Below are 22086 nucleotides of genomic sequence, written 5' to 3' on the forward strand. Positions count from 1 at the left end.
AGTTGGAGGATAATGCAAAGGAAGACGCTGCCTGGGAATTCACCGTCTGTGGAAATGCGCCCCAGAGAGGAATAAAGCAGTCCTCACCTTGCTCTCCCCACCCGGACCCGCCTTCCCCTCCCGCCTCGACCCCCACCCCGACACCACCATCACCCCCTTCCCTCCCCCTCACCTCTCCCCCTTTCCCACCCCGGTGTCGGACCAGGCGGTCCCCACTTCCACCCTGCACCCCTTCTTCCCCCCCTGCACCATGAACACCAATGTCTGCGTGGAGCCCGGGCCGAGCCCGGAGGCCCCGGGCTTGCCCAAGGAGAGCCACCTGCCCGAGGGGGCCCTGAACAGCCTTGTGGATTACAACTCGGAGATGGAGCGCTACCGCTCCTTCGCCACCTCCTTCTACAAGACCAACGGGGGCGCCTTCCCGCAGGCGGCCAAGATCGCGCGCATCACCACCCCCATCTTCCCCAGCAGCGCCGCCGCCGCCGCGGCCGCCGCGCGCATCGGCATGTCCCCCTGGAACTGCGACAACGCGGCCACCGCCGCCGCCGCCACCGCCATGCTCTGGGGCAGCGGCGGGGGCGGGGGCGGCGGCGGGGGCGGCGGCGGCGGGGGCGGCGGCGGGGGAGGCGGGGGCGGCAGGAAATCCTCCTCCGCCGCCGCCTCCTCCTCCGCCTCCTCCTCGGCGATCCTCCCCGCCGGCGGCGGCGGCGGCGGTGGTGGTGGCGGCGGCGGCGGCGGCGGCGGCGGCGGCGGCGGCGGCGGCGGCGGCGGCAGCAGGACCAGCATGCACCACCGAAACGACTCCCAGAGGCTGGGGAAAGCTGGCTGCCCGCCAGAGCCGTCGTTGCAAATGGCAAATACTAATTTCCTCTCCACCTTATCCCCCGAACACTGCAGACCTTTGGCGGGGGAATGCATGAACAAGCTCAAATGCGGCGCTGCTGAAGCAGAGATAATGAATCTCCCCGAGCGCGTGGGGACTTTTTCCGCTATCCCGGCTTTAGGGGGCATCTCATTACCTCCAGGGGTCATCGTCATGACAGCCCTTCACTCCCCCGCAGCAGCCTCAGCAGCCGTCACAGACAGTGCGTTTCAAATTGCCAATCTGGCAGACTGCCCGCAGAATCACTCCTCCTCCTCCTCGTCCTCCTCGGGGGGAGCTGGCGGAGCCAACCCGGCCAAGAAGAAGAGGAAAAGGTGTGGGGTCTGCGTGCCCTGCAAGAGGCTCATCAACTGTGGCGTCTGCAGCAGTTGCAGGAACCGCAAAACGGGACACCAGATCTGCAAATTTAGAAAATGTGAAGAGCTAAAGAAAAAACCTGGCACTTCGCTAGAGGTCAGAGGAGATGATTTCTTGTTTCCCAGTCTACCCCCCTCTCTCCTTTCTCCCCTCTCCTCTCCCCTTCAGGGCTTCTTGTCTGGCTTCAAGATGCAGTACCCCTTTCCCGATGCTTCATTCAGGCTGTGAGATGCCATTGTAGGTGGTGTGCGGAGGGCACAGCGTCTCCACCGCCTCCCCAGCTGCACTTCCTGTGGAACCGCCCTCCAGATGGGAAGGGCGTCCCTCCTTTTTATCTCTGGGGGAAACCTAATGTAATTGGTTTGAAAAATCAGAAGTTTCACATTCAGGATGGTAAAACATTTTCCTTGGTGGTTAAAATACCCCCTCCCCTTCTAATTATTTTTGAAAGCATCTCAGCCCAAAGGATTGGACACATCACATTCTATATACTTTTATTGGCTAAGAGAGGCTTACTAGTGGCCCAATTATAACAGTGAGGACCCAGTTTGTGGCACACAAGCCTATGTGCCCATTGAAACACACACACACACACACACACACACACACACACACACACACACACACGAATCATGGAAGCTGAAATACTTGGATTCTAAAGGGGATTTTCTACCAGCTTCCAGAATAGTTTTTCTCTTCAACATGTTTCCCATTTTATTTTCTACAGATCTAGTATTTTTTTTTTTGAGAAATCAGAAATAGTATGGAAAGCTGAATGCCACCTGCAGTTTTTAAAGAGATGTTGATTTAGAATAAAGGAATACAATTAGTTCATTAATACAAGTGATCCTAATTTTATTTAAGAATTGTTTTACATAGTTTCAGAAAGAACTCAGTTACCAAAAGATACATGCTTTGGGCTCTGCATTGGACAAAGTAACCATTTTGTGGTCACAGAATTGTTCTATACACAAGCACAGTTTTGGTTGATACCTTATGTGGTCTATAACAGTTTCCTTTTCCTATATGTCCTTACAAGAGACAATGTCCTGATGATCACTAAAAATGTTAAATTAGACTTTTAATTATGTTCAATACAAAGATTGATGTGTTTGGTGGAAACATATCAATGGTAACTTGACCAAACAAAAAGAGCGGAAATGGAAAACCACAGGTAAATGGTTTTGGTAGTGTTTTTAGCAAAGAAATGTGGGCACATAATCATAATTGGATTCTTGATAAATTTCACAGAGTAGATGGCTAGATGATCATATGAATATGAGACCACAGGTGGTAGATTTAGCATTTGGGAGTATTCTGTGGGCTGGTTTGTAGGGTGATAGTGGCTCTCACAAGTTATCATCAGAAGGGCACCTACATGTTCTTTTAAAAAATGCTGCTTAAAGGAGTTTTATCCACAAAGGACGGGTCTTTAAGAGAATAAAAGATAAGATTTGGAGATCTTTTTTGCAGTTTGAACACAAATAAGGTACAGATTTTTCAACAAAAAATTATTAATATAAAGTAAAGCAAAAAAATACTTTGGGATTCCAAAAATAATCAGTATATATTGATAGCATTATTGATTGTGATCGGTTCCATCAAAATGTTGTATATATTCCTCTTTATATGAGTACTCATCTCTTTGTTGAAAGTTTGACTTTACTCCAGAGCAGTTTATTACATGTTATTTGGCAACTCTGCTAGCAAAGATAATTACAATGATTAAAATGCAGCTCCATGTCTTTTCTTAGGCCGCAAAAATTAGTTTTTAGCTTTTCAGTTCTCTTTTCTAGATCGATTTATTGTAACTTCTCTAGGTTTCCAAGGCCCATGGGAAATGAAAATTCAGTTCATCCTGAAATTTCCTGTGAATACCTGGTTGATAACTATTACCTGTCTTTTATTTTTCCTTTTGAATTGTGATACTGTCTAGAATTATAGATTTGGTGTTGCTAGTAGGCCTCGTCTTTAGCTAGACCCTACATGGTGCTGCCTACATACCGATTTAGGGTATGTAATTCATAGGACCAATGAATAATTCTGGTTCAATTAGTAAAGAACCACTCTGAAGGAGCTTAATGTGAGTTCCAATAGGTTTTCTGTACTAGTTTCTATGCTGATTTATCTGTCTAAACACATTTCATAAATTTCCTTTTGATAGTTTTCCCACAATCTTGTGATACCTTAGGCATTTCAAACACATATTATTCGATAGTATTGCTTTTTCTTATTTTTTTAAATTCCAAGGGCTTAAAAGTTCTGTTGCTCTTCAGAAGGTGGGGTGCGAGTGGGAGGGGAAACACATTTCTCTCTTTGTAGAACTCTGAAGAAGTTCTCCTAACTATATACTACTCATCCCACCAGAGAATGGGTCATGGCTCAAGGCTAAGATTATTAGTGAGATGTTCTTTGTCAAAAAGAAAGAAAAAGAAGTTGTGAGGTTTTGGGTGTGTTTGTTTACTTGACTAAGATTCTATCTAGGTCATTAATAAAAAGCAATGGTGGCATGAGTGCCTTAAACACGTGTAACCACAGAGTTAGGGTTCGAGGAAACCTGCTGGCCACATGTCAGAGCGGCAGGGCTCACATGGCTGAACCAAAGCTGCAGCAGTGGTTGTGGGTTGGTCCAGAGTCCTCCTACTGTCCTGCTTCCCTCTTTCATTTGCGCCCTGTAAGTTCTCATCATCTGTGGAGATGTTTTAGAGATTGGATAGACACCCTAGCTGAGAATGGTGATTTGGGGGTTTATTATGGATGCTACCTGTGGATTTCAGGAGTAAGTTCAGTAGTTACTATTTGTTGGCTTTAAATTACGGACTCCAATAAATATGTGGATCTAATCATTACTTATATTCTTATTTATCCCTTCAAACCTCCTGTGCAATTCTTATATTTGACTTATTCTCATCCCAAAGATTGGAGACATACTCAGATTTTCTGGGTGAGTAAACTGAAATGAAGATACACTCACATGGTTGTTTTAGGACTCTTGCCCACATTTTTTAAAGCCTCCCACCTAGCATTCTTTTCAAAACTGCTTTATTTATTTCCACATTTTCTGCCTAGTCTCATGTTAAGAGCATCCTAATGCCTCAGAAATAGGCCTATTAAATCACCCCCTTAATATATTTCATATGATAACAATGCACACAAGACTAATTTAATTTTTCTATGATATTGTGCACTATATATTTGCACATAACACCATTCATTTAGTCGGCTACTATATTTAAAAATCATCCATCATTAATTATTTAAAGCAGTTATTACAAATGCGGTATCCCCCTTATGCGACAAAACGTGTTAAAAACTTGGATCCTAAATGATCCATAGTCCCAGATACTTTAAGAAACGTGATTTTATATTATGATAAGTTGCATAATAGCACTTTGTGTCATACAAGGGTAATCTTTCAGTTTTTGTATTCACAGCAATTCTGTTTCTGACACTAACTTTTTAAAAATATCCCAACCTGATATGTATAGCTCAAGGGATAAAACTGTCCCATGGGCAGCCCCAGCCTCCTAGGCCCTGAACATTGTTCAGGTGACATGATTGATCTCTGTGGGACAGCATTAGGGACCACACAGATCTGGTTTCTCTCCCATTAGCTGATTTATGGAATTACATTAGTAAGCAGGGCCTCAGGAGATTTCCCTGCCCCCACTCTTGCCTCTGCTGTGAGTTACACACACACTCACTACCCAGGCTTCCCTTGTGTTGGTGGAGGGACTTGAAAGGGACACATTAGAATGAAGAGACTGGGGAACTGGGGAACGGGACAGTCAGAAAAAAGGACAATCCCATTCTCCTTCTTTTTTCTTTTTAAAATTTATCTGCTGAATGTACAGGCCAACAATAACTTTCCATAAGTTAGGTTGAACTTCTAAGGGGTTTGGTGGAAAACATCCAGATATTGCCCCCGACTTGATAACTGAGAGTGTTGTGTGTGGGGGGGGGGGGGAGGGGGGGGGAGGACACATTTCGTATGTCGGCTATGTTTTAAGAGCCCCAACCACATAAATGGCAATTGGAAAATTCTGGACCAAGCATTGTCTGCAGTTTGAACAGGAAGATGGCACTTACCTCCTGGAGAAATTCATCTGATGATCATAGTAAAAGAAGTGTGTCACTCACACTCAGAGTCCGTGTAGTTAAATAATAAAAGAGTTGATAATTGAACAGGCCATAAGTTTTTGAAGTTTGGTGACTTAAACATTTTTATAGGTAAAATACAACTGTTTTATATCTTAAGTTGAAACATCTAGTCGTTTGTCATTTAGATCATAATTTAAAAAGGAGGTTTCACTGTTCAAAGAATCAAAAACATACCTGTATGAAAATATAAATTTGTGCTTTAATCTCAAAATGCAAATATATAACTATCAAAGGGAAAGGAAAACTTTTCAATATATTTAAACAAAATAATAGTATAGTAACACTAGAATGTAATACAGAAATAAGACACTGAATTTCATATAGGATAAGAAAAAAAGCACAGAAAAGGTTAGCTTGGACTAAAGTAACAAAATAAATATAGTTGTAGCCAAGGTATGACTGTAATACAACTTCAATGAAATTCTCTTCCCATCACCAGGTTTAATATAAGGTAGTCAACGTTGTTTTTAAAGAACCATACATTTTTGATAATTGCTAAATGAAAATACCTCCACCTATCCAAATATCATGTAAATTATAAGCAATATTTTGAATGTTAATTAAGAATAGTAAAATAAAAGCACTTAAAATTCATTTTTAAATGATCCTTTAAGAACATTTGAAATTTAGTCATCACCAGACAAAATACAATCAGAAAGCCAATCAGAACAATAAACAACAACAAACTGTAGACTTTAATCAGATAAAAACATTTGGATGTTTTAAATAAGAATGGAAATTGTAGCTTAAGATGAGGGAAATAAAAGTTTCTTGATTTTTATGAGTAGATTACTGTATTGCTGCATATTTTGCTTAGTCTTAGCCAACTGTTTTCCTGGGTGAAAAGTAAAAAGTTCTGTATAGCCAGACTTACAGACTGGACAATTAATAAAAATAGTCTGTAAGACTAAATATTGAAAAGTGTCCAAAAGAACGGGCATTTCATCCATGTTTGCTGTGGTTTACCAGTTTGGAGATGCATGTTGGGGTGACCCTGGAAACACTGGTAGAATATTCGTTATGGTTACAGAAGTAAAACATAAAACCATTTGAGTATTCCCCAGAAACAAGTCACAGTGTTTTGTAAACTGTTCTGAAATAATTGGTCCTCTTAGAACTTTACAGTTCAACCTCAATAGGTCAGATAGTCTGAATATGTAGTTCACTTTTATCAGAAGACAATTCATATTTTAAGAATACAAAATGTCCTGCTATTCAGTAAATTTCACAAGAGTAGATCTGCTTCCATTTCTGACATTTATTTTTACTCAGATTATACAGAATGCTAAATCTCATCATACGTCATACAGCAAATAAAATGATTGAATTAAATTAATAAGTTAAATTCATGGTTTGTTAAAAGTCCCATGTAAACATACAAATTGGAGAAAGGATGACTTCTCTTTTAGCTTTCCTCTTATTTTTAGATTGGCTTTTAAAAGGCAAAATTTGACCCAAAAGAATGGCAAAGTCTTCCATTGTTATAAGTGTGATGTTCAGTCACTCATTAGAATATGAGATGACCGGCTGGGGAAGCACAGCATTCCAGAAAATATCATTTTTTACCAAAAAAAACACCCTTGTTTTCAGAAGTTTTTTTTTTTGTAATCAGGGGAAATTTTGAGGATGAGCGCATGTGTAGTATGGTTCCTTCAGTTGTGCAGTGGCGGTTCTGCTCATCCTTAACATCCTTTTTCATCTAACATTATGCTATGATCCTTAGGCGGTTCAAAATCTTGGGGGAGGGGCACACACACGAGTGGTTTTATCCTTCAGTCATATCTTGTTCCATCACATGCAAACACCTGTCCTGAAATTGAATTATTCTGCAGGGTAATCGAAAAGCCTCCCTGCATTCGGCATCATATGTTTTCTGTTGTTTATTGAGTTATGTTGCACCATACTTCAGAGGCGACAGCCATTTAATAATGTTGAAGACTTAGCTCTGCAGGGGCTAAAAGGATCCCAGCAGGCTTGTTAACTTCTACTCTAAAACATTATGAGAAATATTTTTTCCTCTGTGAAACTTCAGGGCTTTCTCTTAATTTATTTTAAGAGCATAAGATTCATAGCCAGGTATGAGAAGGAGCCTTAAGATTTTGGGGGTTTTTCTGTTTCTTAATATCTAACCCACCGATTTCACATTACATTTTTTCACTTAAAAGAAAATGGCAAAGCAAACAATTACTTATTAAAAAACTAATACTACAGATGTATTTCTTTGGCTGATATATACAAAATATAAATTATAATCATAAAATATTCTACTGGTGTCTTGGATTTTTATTTATTTACTAGAGGCCTGATGCATGAAATTCGTGCAAGGGGCTCGGCCCTCGCAGCCCTGGCTTTGTCTGGAAGGTCATCTGGACAGTCGTTCTGCTATTTGGTCTAATTAGCATATTAGCTCTTTATTATATAGGATAATTAAAAAGTATATTTTTATTTACTTTTGACCACATTTATGATAGGTTGTGGGAAGAGCCACTAGTATAAAGTAAATTACCACTTGAACAATGTTATATACATCAGCAAACTTCTCTGACTTTATTTACTCACCTGTAAAATGGGGCTAATAATATCAGTGTACCTTATATCTTTTTAATATTGCATATAGGTTGTGATCTTTGCATACTGAAAGAAGCTATGCAATTTATTATTCCTATTTTAAAGTCATCAGTAAAAATAGAGTATAAAGCAATTATATTTAGAAATAAATCAGTGCAATAACATGTTACTTAGAGCAGGTAGACATTAAAGCTCAGGTAGAGTATTGCATTTCCTGAACCTTTGTCTTAATCATTCAGTTTACGAAAGATCTGACTGGATTTCACTTGGAAAGAGATAAACTCAGTAAACAAGTTTTCCTGTTCTTATGTCTGTCAAATGCCCAGGAAAACTTCAAATTACCCAAGGTAGTCAGTAGATGTGGTGAGCCAATTTAGACAAGTTAGTGCCTCCTCTTTCTCTACCAAAGGCACACCACCACCATTAATTAGTAGATTATCTGTGTGTGTGTGTCACTTTATTAACTCAGTACCTTCATTTGGCTATTATTTTCTCTATCTGGACAAACACAAAGGATTATTCTAAATGTGAATCAGTGAGTTTAAGAAAATCATTGTAAGGAAAAAAATGGTTAAATGCTTATCATGAGTTCTAGTTGGAGAACATATTTAACAAATACTGGAATAGTGTAGAGTTACTTTTGTTTTGGAAGATAAGTATGTATGTAGGGGGAATAGAACAGGTAGACATACATTTTGAGATAAGTGAATGAAGTGACTATGTAGAGCTTTCTTTTTTCTTTTTAATAAGAGAATAGTTATAAAATGAAGTAAGTTAGTGGGCAATAATAAAAAAGGCTGGTGGTTTTCTAGGAGAAATTTGTGATAAGCCCTAAAAAGATTTGGAATACCAACCAAGACAGCATTAAAAACAAAAGAGAAAGGAATATTCAAGCCAGGAAGCAATGCGGTACATATTTAGAAGGAACGTTGTCGAGATAAGATACAGAAGTTTTGCTGAAAATGGAAACTGTAAAAACAAGGAAGATTTCCATGACTTTATCAGTTCATTTGGTTTAGGAGTCATAGCCGAGGTTCATGTTCAGTGGCATGGCAGCTGAGTTAGAGACAAGGAAAGCAGTTTGTGCTATGGCTGACATTATTTTCACTTATGCCTTTAAAACATTTAGTAGAATAGTTCTAAAGTGTAGCTAAAGCAGAATACGTCCAATATGGGTGAAAAAATTGGATCTCTTTTAGATCTCATCTGCATCTAAATATCTAAATTAATATTTCCAAAGACATTTTTGAGAAAGTGAAGAAAGTGCCGTACTATGGGGAAAACTGTGCTGAAAGTGCTGTTTCTTGCTCAAGGACTTAAAAACAACCTGGATGATTGATAATGTCGAAAGAACAGAGATCAAGTAGGATGACAAGAGAAAGGCCTGTGTATTTATAGATCAGGAAGAGTCATGGGCATTTCTGTGTATTTCAGCAAATCTGGCGAGTTCCAAAGAAGATATATTTTCTCCAAAACTTTACATAGTGAAAAGAGATGAAATACATTTCTAAAAGAATAGACTATGTACATTTAATTGTGTGGAAATGCTGGTTCTGAGCGATGGTAAATCAGTGGCAGAAGATTGCCTATTGGGGAAAGGCCTATCTATGGGAAATGTTCTTGTTTATAATAAGGTTAAATGAGATCAGTGATGGTTTTAATGGAGTCAAGAATAAGGAAAAGAGATAAAATTCTCAGTTGTCTGTAGATGGATGAGAATTGAGGAGATGTGGAAACTCCTAGTAAACATTAAATACTTTGTTTGCTCTAATTTTTATTCATGGAAAAAAAATAGAGAACACTGGCCTTTCCATCCCAATGGAAATGCATATTGGATATTTTATATAAGGCTGCTATATAGAGAGTTAAATTCATTATGAACTGGAGTGGTTTTGGATTTTCCTCACGGTGATTCTTTTCACATAAGTATGTTATTTATATGGCATGGAGCTGTGTTTTTCAAATTCCAGGTGACAGCACATTAGTGGTCCATGAAACCAGTGTGTGTTGTTTACCACCAGGATTTTTGTAAAGTAGACTAGAATAGAGCAGGACAGAAAATATGAGTGTGTCACATATAGTAAGAGTACATATTGCTAAACTTCTGTTTCAGTTATGTATGTATCCGTAAATGTGTGTGCATGCATGTGCTAGGCTGCTATGTCAAATGTATTTCTAACTGTTGGTTGCAGTCAAAAGCGTTTGGAAAACACTAGTTTAGTGACAGCAACAACACTATCAAACAAGTCTGTAGTGAGGAGAGAAATTATATTTGTGAATGGAACAATGTTCACAAGATAAAGAGTAACATTTAAATGTGTTTCTATAAATAGTGTGTCTTTACTGTGCCTAAGCAGGTCTGTACCTTTTCTGTATATTTATGAATACACTAGAGGCCTGATGCATGAAATTTGTGCAAGGGGCTCCGCCCTCACAGCCCCGGGCCTGGCCCCCCACCCACTGGTTGTTCCAGAAGGTTGTTCCAGAAGACCTGCCTTCAGGTCTAATTAGCATATTAGCTCTTTATTATATTGGATGACATGTTACTAAGCATGTGGTAAGCCATTGATCAATTCAATTTAACAAATCCTTAGGTAGGGACTGTTAATTTCTAAAAGATGTAAGTGTTGTGGATAAAAACACACAAACACATGTACTGTTTTTTATCAATAACCATGTAAATTTCCTAACTCTGTATCTTATTTCATCCAAGATATTTATGATCTTAATTCTCAGTCCAAGATATGGACACACTAAAAATGATAAAATTGAATTTTAAAAAAATTGCAGAGTCTCACACCTATTTAAAAAATCTTGGGATTTCTTGATTCATCCCTGGCTTAGTTCTTCCCCAGACTCAGATAAGAAATACAAACTGCTACCTATGATCTCTACTTGGCTGCATCATGTGGGTATGTAGTATTCCAGATTTTTTAGGAATAAGAAAAAAAGAATACTTGCCTTAAACATTTGAACATACTGAGAATCTACAGAATGACTTGTTATTTCAAACGTATTTTACAGAATACTGGAAACCCTTGTTTGACTTGAATAAGAGAAAGAGCCATATTGAAAGAGAGAAGTAAAGGAATAAAAGGAAAAAAAGAGAGGGAGGGAGGATGGAGAAATAGTGGGTGAGTAGGCAGACCATAGTGTTACTGATTAAAGGGAAATCAGTAAGAACCTGTGGCAGGAGGGATTATTATGGTTCAGTTCATTTTCTTGTGTCTGATTTAAATAAAAAAATAGTGGAAATGGTTAATGTATCACAATATTTGGAAAGATGCCATGAGTCTGGGTATAGACTCACTAGAATCATTTAGCATTGTTTTTATTTACCAAAGTGTGTGTGTGTGTGTGGGGGGGAGGGAGATAGTTTCAGAGAAACTAGTGCTTTTTTCTTTGAATTTTATTTTAAGAGTAATTCTTTCAAGCCTGCAATTAGAAACATAGAATGGCCAAGATGGGAAACTCAAAATTAATTATGGCATTTAGGGAGACTAAGGCTACCCAAGCATCCATCAGCAACTAATTGTTCAAAAATAGTATAACTTTTAAATGATTGTAAGGAGAACTTCCTGAAAAATACAGAATTGCACCTATAGAAAAGACTCCAGAAAAAAATGACAAAAGAATAGTAATCACGATATCTTATGAATCCCATGCTCAAAACAAAGTTAGGCTTATTCATTTACTTTCCTGGTTTATGTGGAAGTGACTGTGTCTGCACAAAGATGGAGAACATGATACTTGCAGAAAAAGTAGTTCATGCAAATTCCCTGAGGAGAAATTTGAATCTAAGTACTTGAGTCTTGCTGATGTCATGGTAGTGGACAATGCCTAAGAGTGCACATCCTCTTAAGGAGGCAGATTACCCAAAATATGTTTCTAAAGAGCTAAGTAATGCATAATAGCGATAAAATTAAATTCTAGTAATTGTTGACTGTATACGTTTTACTTTTATTATTTCAGAAGAATATTAAGGAGAGAGACCAAAAAGTCAGAGTGGTTGTAAATTTGACCAATATATTCAGATAGCAATTGCAGTTATTAAAAAAAAAAAAAACTTTTAAAGAAGAAATACTTCAAAAGCTACATATTATTTTCAGAAGTATAGTCATAACCGCATACATTATTTTCTGAAATGTTTGAAATTTTCTCTAAATTCTTCTAAGTAATTCATGGACATGAAACATGCTTTGGTTTCTAGGCTGAGTCTATCTCAGTATTTGGGTTTTTGTCATAGAAGATTCTGAACCAAATGAAGTTCTGTGGCTGTATCCAAATGTTACAGAGCTTACCTTAAGAGAACATTTCAATTAAACCTATGTCCACTTGTTAGATAATATAGAAAAATGAATATTTAAAAAATGCTCAGATCTATAATAATCAAAGTGAAGCACCATAATCTGAATGGTTCTTATAGAGGCTAGGTCTAACTATTGTGTTTTACTTGAATATAAGTTAGAGGTTGTCCAAATCATAGTTTTTAAAAATCACTTCTTAATATTTTAATTGATTTTTTGAGAGAGAGAGAGAGAAGAGAGATGGAGAGGAGAGAGAGAAACATCTATTGGTTGTCTCCCACACAAGCCCAGACCTGGAATCAAACCTGCAACCTGAGTATGTGCCCTGACCAGGATCGAACTGGCCCAACTTTTGGTGTAGGGGACAACACTCCAACAAACTGAGCACACTGGTTAGGGCACTTAAAATTTTTTAAGTCCCCTCCTATTTCCTCACATTTTATAGGAATCTTTCTTTTTCTCTTCAATAAAAAACAGGAAAGTTCACTGCCTGCTTCAGAATTAACCAAAATATTTCGAAATTATTCAACAACGTGCTCATGAAAAGAATGTTTTTGTTTTTCAATAGCTGATTTTCAGTGATCTCACCTAAACGTATTGTTGTATTAAACAGGAATTAATAGGGAGACTTTGAGAGGAGATATATTTCTTTAACTTGTGTCTCAGCAGTGTGTGTGTGTGTGTGTGTGTGTGTGTATTAAGATGTATTTATTTATTTAATACATTTTATTGATTTCAGAGAGGAAAGGAGAGGGAGAGAGAGATAGAAACATCAACAATGAGCAAGAATTATTGGTCGGCTGCCCCCTGCACGATCCCCACTGAGGGTCGAGCCAGATATGTGCCCTTGACTGGAATCAAACATGGGACCCCTCAGTCCGCAGGCTCTATCCACTGAGTCAAACCAGCTAGGTCCTGATTTATTTATAATATAACCATCTATATTTATGTATATTCATAAATGACATATAAACAGATACAGATGAAATTAACTTTAGATATTTTTAATCATCCTTGACAGTATAGTATGGATTTCATTAACCTAAATTTTGCTCTTTAAATCTCAATTTTACTTTTAATTTCCTTTCACACTCCCTCTTATACATAAGGTTAAAAAATTTTTGAATAATTTTTCAGAAACGCCTTTTTAATTTGTGGGTCATTGAAATAAATTCCTTTTTTGCAGGTACCATTCTATTATATTTTTGTTTTTGTAAGTCCAAGAACATTTTAATCACTAAACTACCTACTTTAATACAGTAAATGTACTTATTTCTTGGAATGATGTGGTTTGGAGTGTTTTTACCAAAATTAATTGAAATATAATTATATTTGCAGTAATCAAGAGACTTGCCTAAATAAAGTAGTTACGTTTGATACTAGGGCCAAAAGTAAATGCCTTTCCTGGTCACTTGTTGATGAGTATGAATCATGATGTTAATTAAGCTGTTACTTTCCTTTCTGCTGACTCACTCCTACCCCATCCACAAATTCCCTTTGGACAGTTGTTTCCCTAACCAGCTCTCCTGTCACATTGACTTGATTTAGTACCTGTACAACGTAATGTATAAATTCATCTTTCCATTTATCAAAGTTAGCCTGGCTCACCTTCTAAAGTCCTGCTACCTTAGTCTAAAGTCATGCCATCGCCGTGGCAGGGTGGCAGGCAGTGTTCCTCAAGGATGGGGAGGAAGAGCCCTCTTAGTCCCAAGGCAGGAGGAGTAGCAGGAGCCACAGCCCACAGAGAATTGATGCTAATGAAAAAGCCATCTCCAGTTTTCCACCATGAATCAGAGGAACCCTGGCCACAGCTGTCAATTTGGAAATCAATCATATTTAAGGCCCCCTATAATTGGGTCATAAAATTATCCAGTTACTTGTTTGGTGCTTTCCTCCTTTTAAAGAGGGGTCTAACATCCCCATTACAGTACTGGTAATATTGATAGGTGTTTTTTAGTTTACATATGGAAAATGGCCAAAATAAGCTGTGAGTATACCAGTCTTATACAGCTTATATGCGAAGTGAATCTTAATTATGAGAAAAGTTGAACTGATATATATATATCAGTTATTGTATATATATATACATTAGTATATATATAATATATGTATATTACTGATATATATATCAGTTATTATGTATATATATTATGTATATATATATAATATATGTATATTACATATATATTGCAGCAGAAAGGAAGGAGAAAGTAAGTTAGATATAATTTTAAAAGTGAAAACAGTGTATACATACATCAACCCACATATTTTTAAATTAAGGTATTATTAAAATATAAAGTTGCTTTTGAATATAATAGTAAATTACTGCACTGTGAGTTTATCATCTGTCATAAATTGTCTCTCATACTTACCTATGCTCTATCTGCGCTTGCTAATTATTCTGTTATAGTTGCTGGATTATGATTTTTAAATATGCTATTTATAAATAGGATCTGGGAAAATATTTCTGCTAAAACCATTTTGGGGCATCTCTAACATTTGCTAGGTATCATTTTAGACCAATTAATTATCCAAAGATTTGTATTCATATGCATGTGTGTGTGTATTCACATTCATTTTATATATATATAGTTTTCCATTTAGCCAGGTAGGTTTTGAAATTTTGTCAGTAAAATGGTTAACCTAAATAACTTGATATTTTAGCATCATTGTGAATTAAATAATGAAAAATGTATTTTTTTCCCTACCACCTGGGATTCTTTTCTTTTTGTTCATCTAAAAAATCCAAAAGTTTGAAGCAAATATAATCAAATATCTAAAAGCAAGCAATAGGACTTACTATTATCTTTTGTCATATTGATTCAGATACGTTTTATTGCCACATCAGTGGTTTGTTAAGATTTTCAAATTCTAGCATGAAGAGGCAAATCAAATGCAGCGGGTGTTTCCAATTCCAAGGCCTTGGATGTCCAAGAGTTTAAAAACTTATAGTGGAACTTCTCATAGTGAGAACAATGTTTCAAAATAGTTTACAAGAGGCTGCATTGGCTAAGTACAGTTTCAAATGTCTTTGCTTTTGGTTAGATAAGCATCATTATATATGGGAATCAGAAAATTATTGATTGACATATTTCTTTTATTAATAAAAATGGGATTGGAGGAAATTATTCTTTAATTAGTGTAAGAATATTGGTACTTTAAAATACTGACTTCCATGTGGAAATCACTGCATTAGAGTCATCCTGTTTCACAGTAGAATTCTGAAGGCATAGGCAAATCATTGAGACTTTTGGATTTCGAAGTGTATGAGTAAATATAAAGATATATTTAACTTTAGTTACAGAATTTGCTTATGTCATAATTATTATCTCAATTTATAACATGCATTCTGAAGTAAATTTTAACATTGAGCTACTTTTTGAAAACTCATGTCTAGCTCTATTAAAAATAATGCATTTTATTGTGTCCAGAATACTGCTACATTTTACATATTGTATCTAGATAGGAATAGTCAATCCAATATAGTTCATATATACAAAGTTGTAGATACTCCAAATTCACTTTTTAGGAGGTAAGTTTTTATTAAGCTTGATATATTTTTAACAAGAGAATGTAAAGCCCTGGTCAGCCAGAAGATACCATAGTCCCCGTGACTGCTTAGCAGACACCAATAAAAAAAGAAACATGCTTAATCCTTAAAGTGCCAGCTTTTGGGAATCTTATTTATTTTATGTCATTTAATTATTTCTTCATTGCTGATTTGATGAAAATCAAGCCGAATTACATTTCTTCCAGGGACATGGATATGTATTCTCTTTTTAAAAAAATATAAAAGTAAGTGTAAAATGTGCTTGGACTTGGATTATATCTTTCTTCTATTCAAAGAAATGTGCTGGCTTTTTAAGGTAATTTAGGAGGGAAACAGAAGGCATTCACTTAAGCTTGAAGGTCATTTCATATCTGGCTCATATAGGAATGAATTCTCTGGAACACGATGCTTTACAGCAGAACCGGAAAGAGAAAGGGGGGCTGCAGACTGCTCCCCAGGCCTCCTGGGAGCAAGACTGCTGTTCGTCAGTGTTTGCACCTGCATGAGCAGTGAAGGCTGCCTTGAACAATGCCCATCAACTCAATTCTATTCTTTACCTCCCGCCCCCTTCTCTTCCTGGGGAATCTGGCTTTCCTGTCACTCAGGATAACGATTTCCTGCAAGCATCACTGAGATCCAGAAAGTCACTGTAATCTCATCAAGAGTGTGATTCCCCAGCTGGGACTCTTGAATTTATATATCCTAAAGGTAGCTAGCTGGTCGGGGTGCATAATCCCCCACATTGGTCCCTAGAGCTCCCACCCATTTAAAATGGAAGCCCTCTGATAAAGACGACCTCATCCGCTGACAAAATTAGAGAAGATATATCCCCAAATTAGTTCAATCTGAAACCTGTAATTTAACCCAAGATGTTGCCTGATGTTAATCTAATATATTACAGTGTTGCTTCACCCATCCTGAAAAGAACTTAGTCCAGGCCTAACATAAATTTCCAATGAGCCCAATAAAATTTGGGCAGGAGATTGGCTCTGCATCCTGTGTTTTGTGGCCTATGGGACACTAAGGAGCTTTGTTACTTTTTATTAGTAAAACTGTTAGAGAAATATCACTTCAAGTTTCTGGTGAATGCCTTGAAAATTTGTTCTAAATGGTGCCCACCCAATCATTTTTTAGGCTTTATGACCTCAATCAAAGATATTAATATAAGAGAGAAATATTTTTTAAGAGTTGTTTCCCTGCTTACCTTCTTCCTTTCCCTGGGGCAGTGGGTTGTCCATATCCTTATGTAGAGATATATGCTGGTTTCAACGTATGCCCAGTAATATGCCCACATCACAGAGCTGTTTTGTGACAGATCTTGTTAATATAGAAAACCAGCTCTCTGCTTCTCTCATTGCATTATCTAATTTTTGTGCCAACAAGCATTGAGAAGTGCTTATCTTTTTTCTCACAACATTGACCTTTCAGCCCAAATGGCATTTCATAAAGCTGTCTTTTTAAAAATATTATAAATAACAGTGAGTAGTGGAAAGGGTCACAGGCAGAGCAAAGAGCTGGAAAGAAAGTTTAAAATATCTAAGACATAAGGAGTTCATCTCATTAAAAAATGTATTCCATGTATTTTTTGTTTATATTCATAAACATATGTTTATCAAGATACAAAATTATATAAGCATATATTTACAATCTTGTTTCCAGTTGGCATCTGAGAGTAAATTTGGCATCTCTATGTCATATACTATACATGTAAATGTGAATATATGAGAATATAAATGCACATGTTTTATTTTTCATATGTGAATCTGTAATTGCATGGATATGCTTGGATCTAACTTGTTAAAAATGACTACATTTATATAAGTATGCATACATAAATAAAATTTATTCTTAGTTGGCATCAGGCAGCAAGTTAGCATCCGTTACAAACTAAGTTTGCATTTACTGTGTGTGTGTGTGTGTGTGTGTGTGAAGCATAAATATTAGAGTGAATATATTGTTTCTTATTCATAGTTCCTTTAATAATGATTAAGTGCATGTAGGAGCATTTATCATTATTACATTTATCATTCAAAAGTTAAGCGTAGAAAGCAGTAAACAGGTTTTTTTCTCAAAAACCAAGCAACGAATAGGGCTCCAGGTACGCACAGTGACCTGAAGAGAAGGAAACAGATGAAACCATAGGAGTGGGGAGTAAAAGATTAGTAAAATGAGTAGCATTTTTGTGGGAGCAACGACCTTTTAGTTTGTGCTTGCAGAAAATACTTCACAAGTTAAATATTTTGGTTTATATATATATATACCTATATGCAAATTGAGATTAGATACTATTAGTTTGTTCTTACCACATTCATGTTGAACTTTATTGTGTTGGCTCTGAGGACAGTTTATAAAAAAATATTTTAAGTACAGGTAGTGAAAACAGTTTTACTTTCCAAAATGATTATTTTACATATTTAAATTTCAGTTAACATCTTGATCAATTATTAATTTTACTTTTAGATAACATTACTACAGGACTGTATCAATCGAATAAGGCATGTGTGAGAAAGTAAATAAAAGCTAACCAGTTATCAAAAAGTATTTGTGGTAGGAATTTTTATGTATTTTCTGAAATACGAAATTCAAATATTATTAACACTGTATGTTAACACTCTATAAGGTGTGTGTGCGTGTGTGTGTGTGTGTGTGTGTACATGTTCTTCTATACTAACTCAATATTTTTGTAACAGTCAACATACAATTAATTTACTTATTTGTCCTCAGCAGCCATCTTATAGTCTACACAGGCTGGTTGGACTAGTTTAACAAGGAATAAAATTAACTCTCATTTGCCCTTATGAGAAAATTTACTCTTAGCTTGTTTCTTATGTACCTTCAATATGTACCTATGGGATTCTCTTTTATAAAAAAGAGTATGGCATGATGGATTGCTATAATGTTAATATATAGAGGAAAATTCAACAGTTTAACTACGATTGAATAAAAAAAACCATTGTAACTATTAGCTTTTTGTTGAAACAGTTGCTCAAACTTTTGGTGTTAGTTTATTATTCCTTTGGAATATGGTAGTATTTTTATGGTACAAAAGGGTAGTTATGGTCCATTGGCAATCATTGTTAGTATAAGTTTGTTTCATATAGATGATATTAATTTATTTAATATGCAGACTTACTTTAAAATAGTGATATATTTTGTCAGTCTAGTTCTGATTAGATTATCTGTAGGAATATTTAGCATTAATAGTTGTTAAGTGATAGAAGTAATATTTATGTAATATTTATTGTGGTCTTGTCATAAAAGAAGTTCTCCAGAACAAAAAAGAAATTACTTCACTGAGTTCTAAACATTGGTCTTACAGAGGGTGCATGTGTATGTAGCAGGTACAGATTTTAAGGACACTTGCTAGCTGGTCCTCCTATTATTAATGGCATGAACCATCCCATTCATTCTAATAGCTATCCCTGTTCTACACTGTGTTTCCTCTATTTTTAGACCAATGAGTTTTAATCATTATATTTAGTAAGTTAGCATTAAATTCAATATTCTAATTTTTGTAGTGTTCTAAGATTGACCATCTATTTTTTATTAAATGTTGAAATATACAAGTCATTATGTTGTACCTTACTGACTAAAGCTATTGCTGAAGAATAAAGGAGAAAATTCTAATTTTATATTGGCATAGAAAGTAAGCTTAACTTGTCTTCTTGCTCTTTTTTTATAGAGAACACCTGTTCCCAGCGCCGAAGCATTCCGATGGTTCTTTTAAAGCAGTAGTCTATCTTATTTTCAAGGCATTTGGAAGTGAAGGGCAAACTAATGTCTTGTTTTAAGGAACTGCTTAGTCCACCACTGAAGAAAATATCCAGATATTATTTTCATTTTATGTATAGGGGTTTCTTCAAAAAAAAAAAAGAGGAAAAGAAAAGAAAAAAAAAGACATATCAAAATAATCTGGGAGCTCGGGGAATTGGCCAGTCTATTTACTTTGGATACACTGATTCTTTGATGTAATTTAGCTATACTAGTGAAGTTGTTGTCTATTTTGAAAGTGGCTGTAAAAAATAAGTTTGGGTAAACCCCTGCTGTAAAATCATGTATCTTTGCAAAGTACATATCTATACTTCATTTTCAAATATATGTGTTTCAGTACTGTAAACTGTACAGATAGCAGCTTGTATTTTGTGTGTCTAGACACAAGGAGACAATCACGTCTGAGCATCTATGGAGATTAACAGTTTGTACACAACAGTATGGTTCTGCGAGTTAAATCGGGAGCAATAAATTTTAGCTTTAAATATTTTTTGCCAGTTGTTTCTAGAAGCAGCAACAGCGGTGGCATGTTTTGCCATGCATCTTTCAGTAGAGACTCGATGCCAAGTTTCACAAGAAGAAAAGATTATGATGCATCCGGCAATTACCTGCAGTTGTATTGTTATAGGAGGGAAGATGTGATGAAAGTTTCAATTAATCTTTTGAGCACTATATTAGAGTAGTGGTTATGCACTTGCATTGCTTACAAACGAGCTGTACAGAAGGGTATACCTCCCAAATACTTAGTGTAGTTGACTTGTCTTGGGTTGCACTGTAAGGCGGAGTACTCTGAGTAGTTGGAACATGCAGAATCAGTTGTATAAATTTTTTTAAAACAGTGTTTTCTAGGATACAGAATAAAGTATCATATCGTAGGGGGAGAAATCCATGACTGAGTTTTTTACTAGCGCAGCAGGGGCTGTATTTTTTGTTTGTTTATTTTTTGCCTTATTTTTATTTTTTTTTTGGTAGGAAAAATAAACACTTAATAAAATGTATCCACATGTTTTAACTCCATGTATGATATTAAATGGGTAGTTTTGTTTTACATTTTGAACATATCAAAGCTTCTGCCTTGAGACATGGCTAGGTATATTTTTAAGTAAAAAAGAATTAAACACATTCATAAAAGTGAGGTTTTTTTAATCTTTTGTTATCTTCCTTTCTCATAGCCTCCTATTTGGACCAGTGGCCTTCCCCTAGGCCCTCAGTGGAATGTTCCATTGCTCCCATTCCCATTCTTGTCATCAAGGATGCTGTGGTTCCAGAGAATTCCATAAATGTAAACAACCCCTAAACACAAAGGAGTATGTTTCATAGGACCCGGGCTACCTTTTCACGTAGAATTTGGTTTGCTTATGGCAGTTGGGGCTCCTAAGGCTGTCCCAATAGGACAATTATGATTTGTGATGACATAATACCTAAGAAGTTCCTTCCTTCCTTCCTTCCTTCCTTCCTTCCTTCCTTCCTTCCTTCCTTCCTTCCTTCCTTCCTTCCTTCCTCCTCCTCCCTCCCTCCCTCCCTCCCTCCCTCCCTCCCTCCCTCTTTCTTTCTTTCTTTCTTTCTTTCTTTCTTTCTTTCTTTCTTTCTTTCTTTCTTTCTTTCTTTCTCTTTCTTTCTTCTTTCTTTTGTCAGAGACTGTTCAACTTCAGCAATAAAATAGAGTTTAGCAAAAACACATAGAGAATCAAAGTTGCCATGTTACTGTCATTTTTTGTTTTTTTATCCACTTATTTCTGCCTACACATCCATTAGCCTTTTGAAAAATGTTAGCAAAATGTATCATGTGAAGAAAAATAACTTGGGAAGAGAAAGGGTGATGCAAAAGACTGCAAAACTTTAGAAGGCCTAGCAGATGAATAATTTTAAAAGGCTAGTTCTAGTTTTGAATTGGAAGTAATAGAAGAGAGGAGATTTTAAAAAAAACATGGAAGGAGCATTCACCATAAGAATTCTGGAGGGAGGGATGGATAAGGTGCTGACAAATGCCAATGTTAAAGTGTGCTTTAACTTGCCTGGAATATGAATGCAAGGTCCACAATTATGGTCCAAAAGCCTTTTAGAGGAAATTTTATTATCTGTTGCACCTATCCATGTTTAGAGAACAGAATTAAATAATCACAAACTAAAACATGCTGTATATTAGTTTTGAGATCACTTTCCACTTGCTATATATTCCTTTGAGGATTTCTAGATAGTATTTCTATTCCAGCTGTGGGAAAAGAGAGCTATATGAATTATTTCTAGTTCTTTTTTATTTTACTTATTTTTAAAATCAATTTGATAATTTTTACAAGTAAGTGAAAACTAACTTTCACACTTGAATGGGAAGCTTGCCTTGCTTTTTGGAAAACGATGGTTGTTCTTACAGCAGTGAAGCAAACTTCTTTCCCTTCAGACTGCATTAGGCATACAGTAACATATAAAGATCTCATAGCAATGTACCAAGAGTCTAAAATACATGCTAGTGTTGCATGTCTTGATGTGTT

The 22086-nt window shown here is 36.5% G+C and overlaps 1 protein-coding gene across 1 annotated transcript; it reads left to right on the forward strand.

Annotated features, from left to right (window-relative positions):
- The first annotated feature begins 217 nt into the window (after window positions 1-217).
- On the forward strand, window positions 218-21087 carry CXXC4 (CXXC finger protein 4). The gene is made up of 2 exons (XM_036344343.1): window positions 218-1336; window positions 19509-21087. Exons 1-2 carry the CDS (start codon window positions 251-253, stop codon window positions 19551-19553), a joined length of 1131 nt encoding a protein of 376 aa, XP_036200236.1. The 5' UTR covers window positions 218-250; the 3' UTR covers window positions 19554-21087.
- Window positions 21088-22086: the final 999 nt, after the last annotated feature.

The sequence above is a fragment of the Myotis myotis genome, unplaced genomic scaffold (genome assembly GCF_014108235.1).
Source record: "Myotis myotis isolate mMyoMyo1 unplaced genomic scaffold, mMyoMyo1.p scaffold_m19_p_1, whole genome shotgun sequence".
Lineage (NCBI taxonomy): Eukaryota > Metazoa > Chordata > Mammalia > Chiroptera > Vespertilionidae > Myotis > Myotis myotis.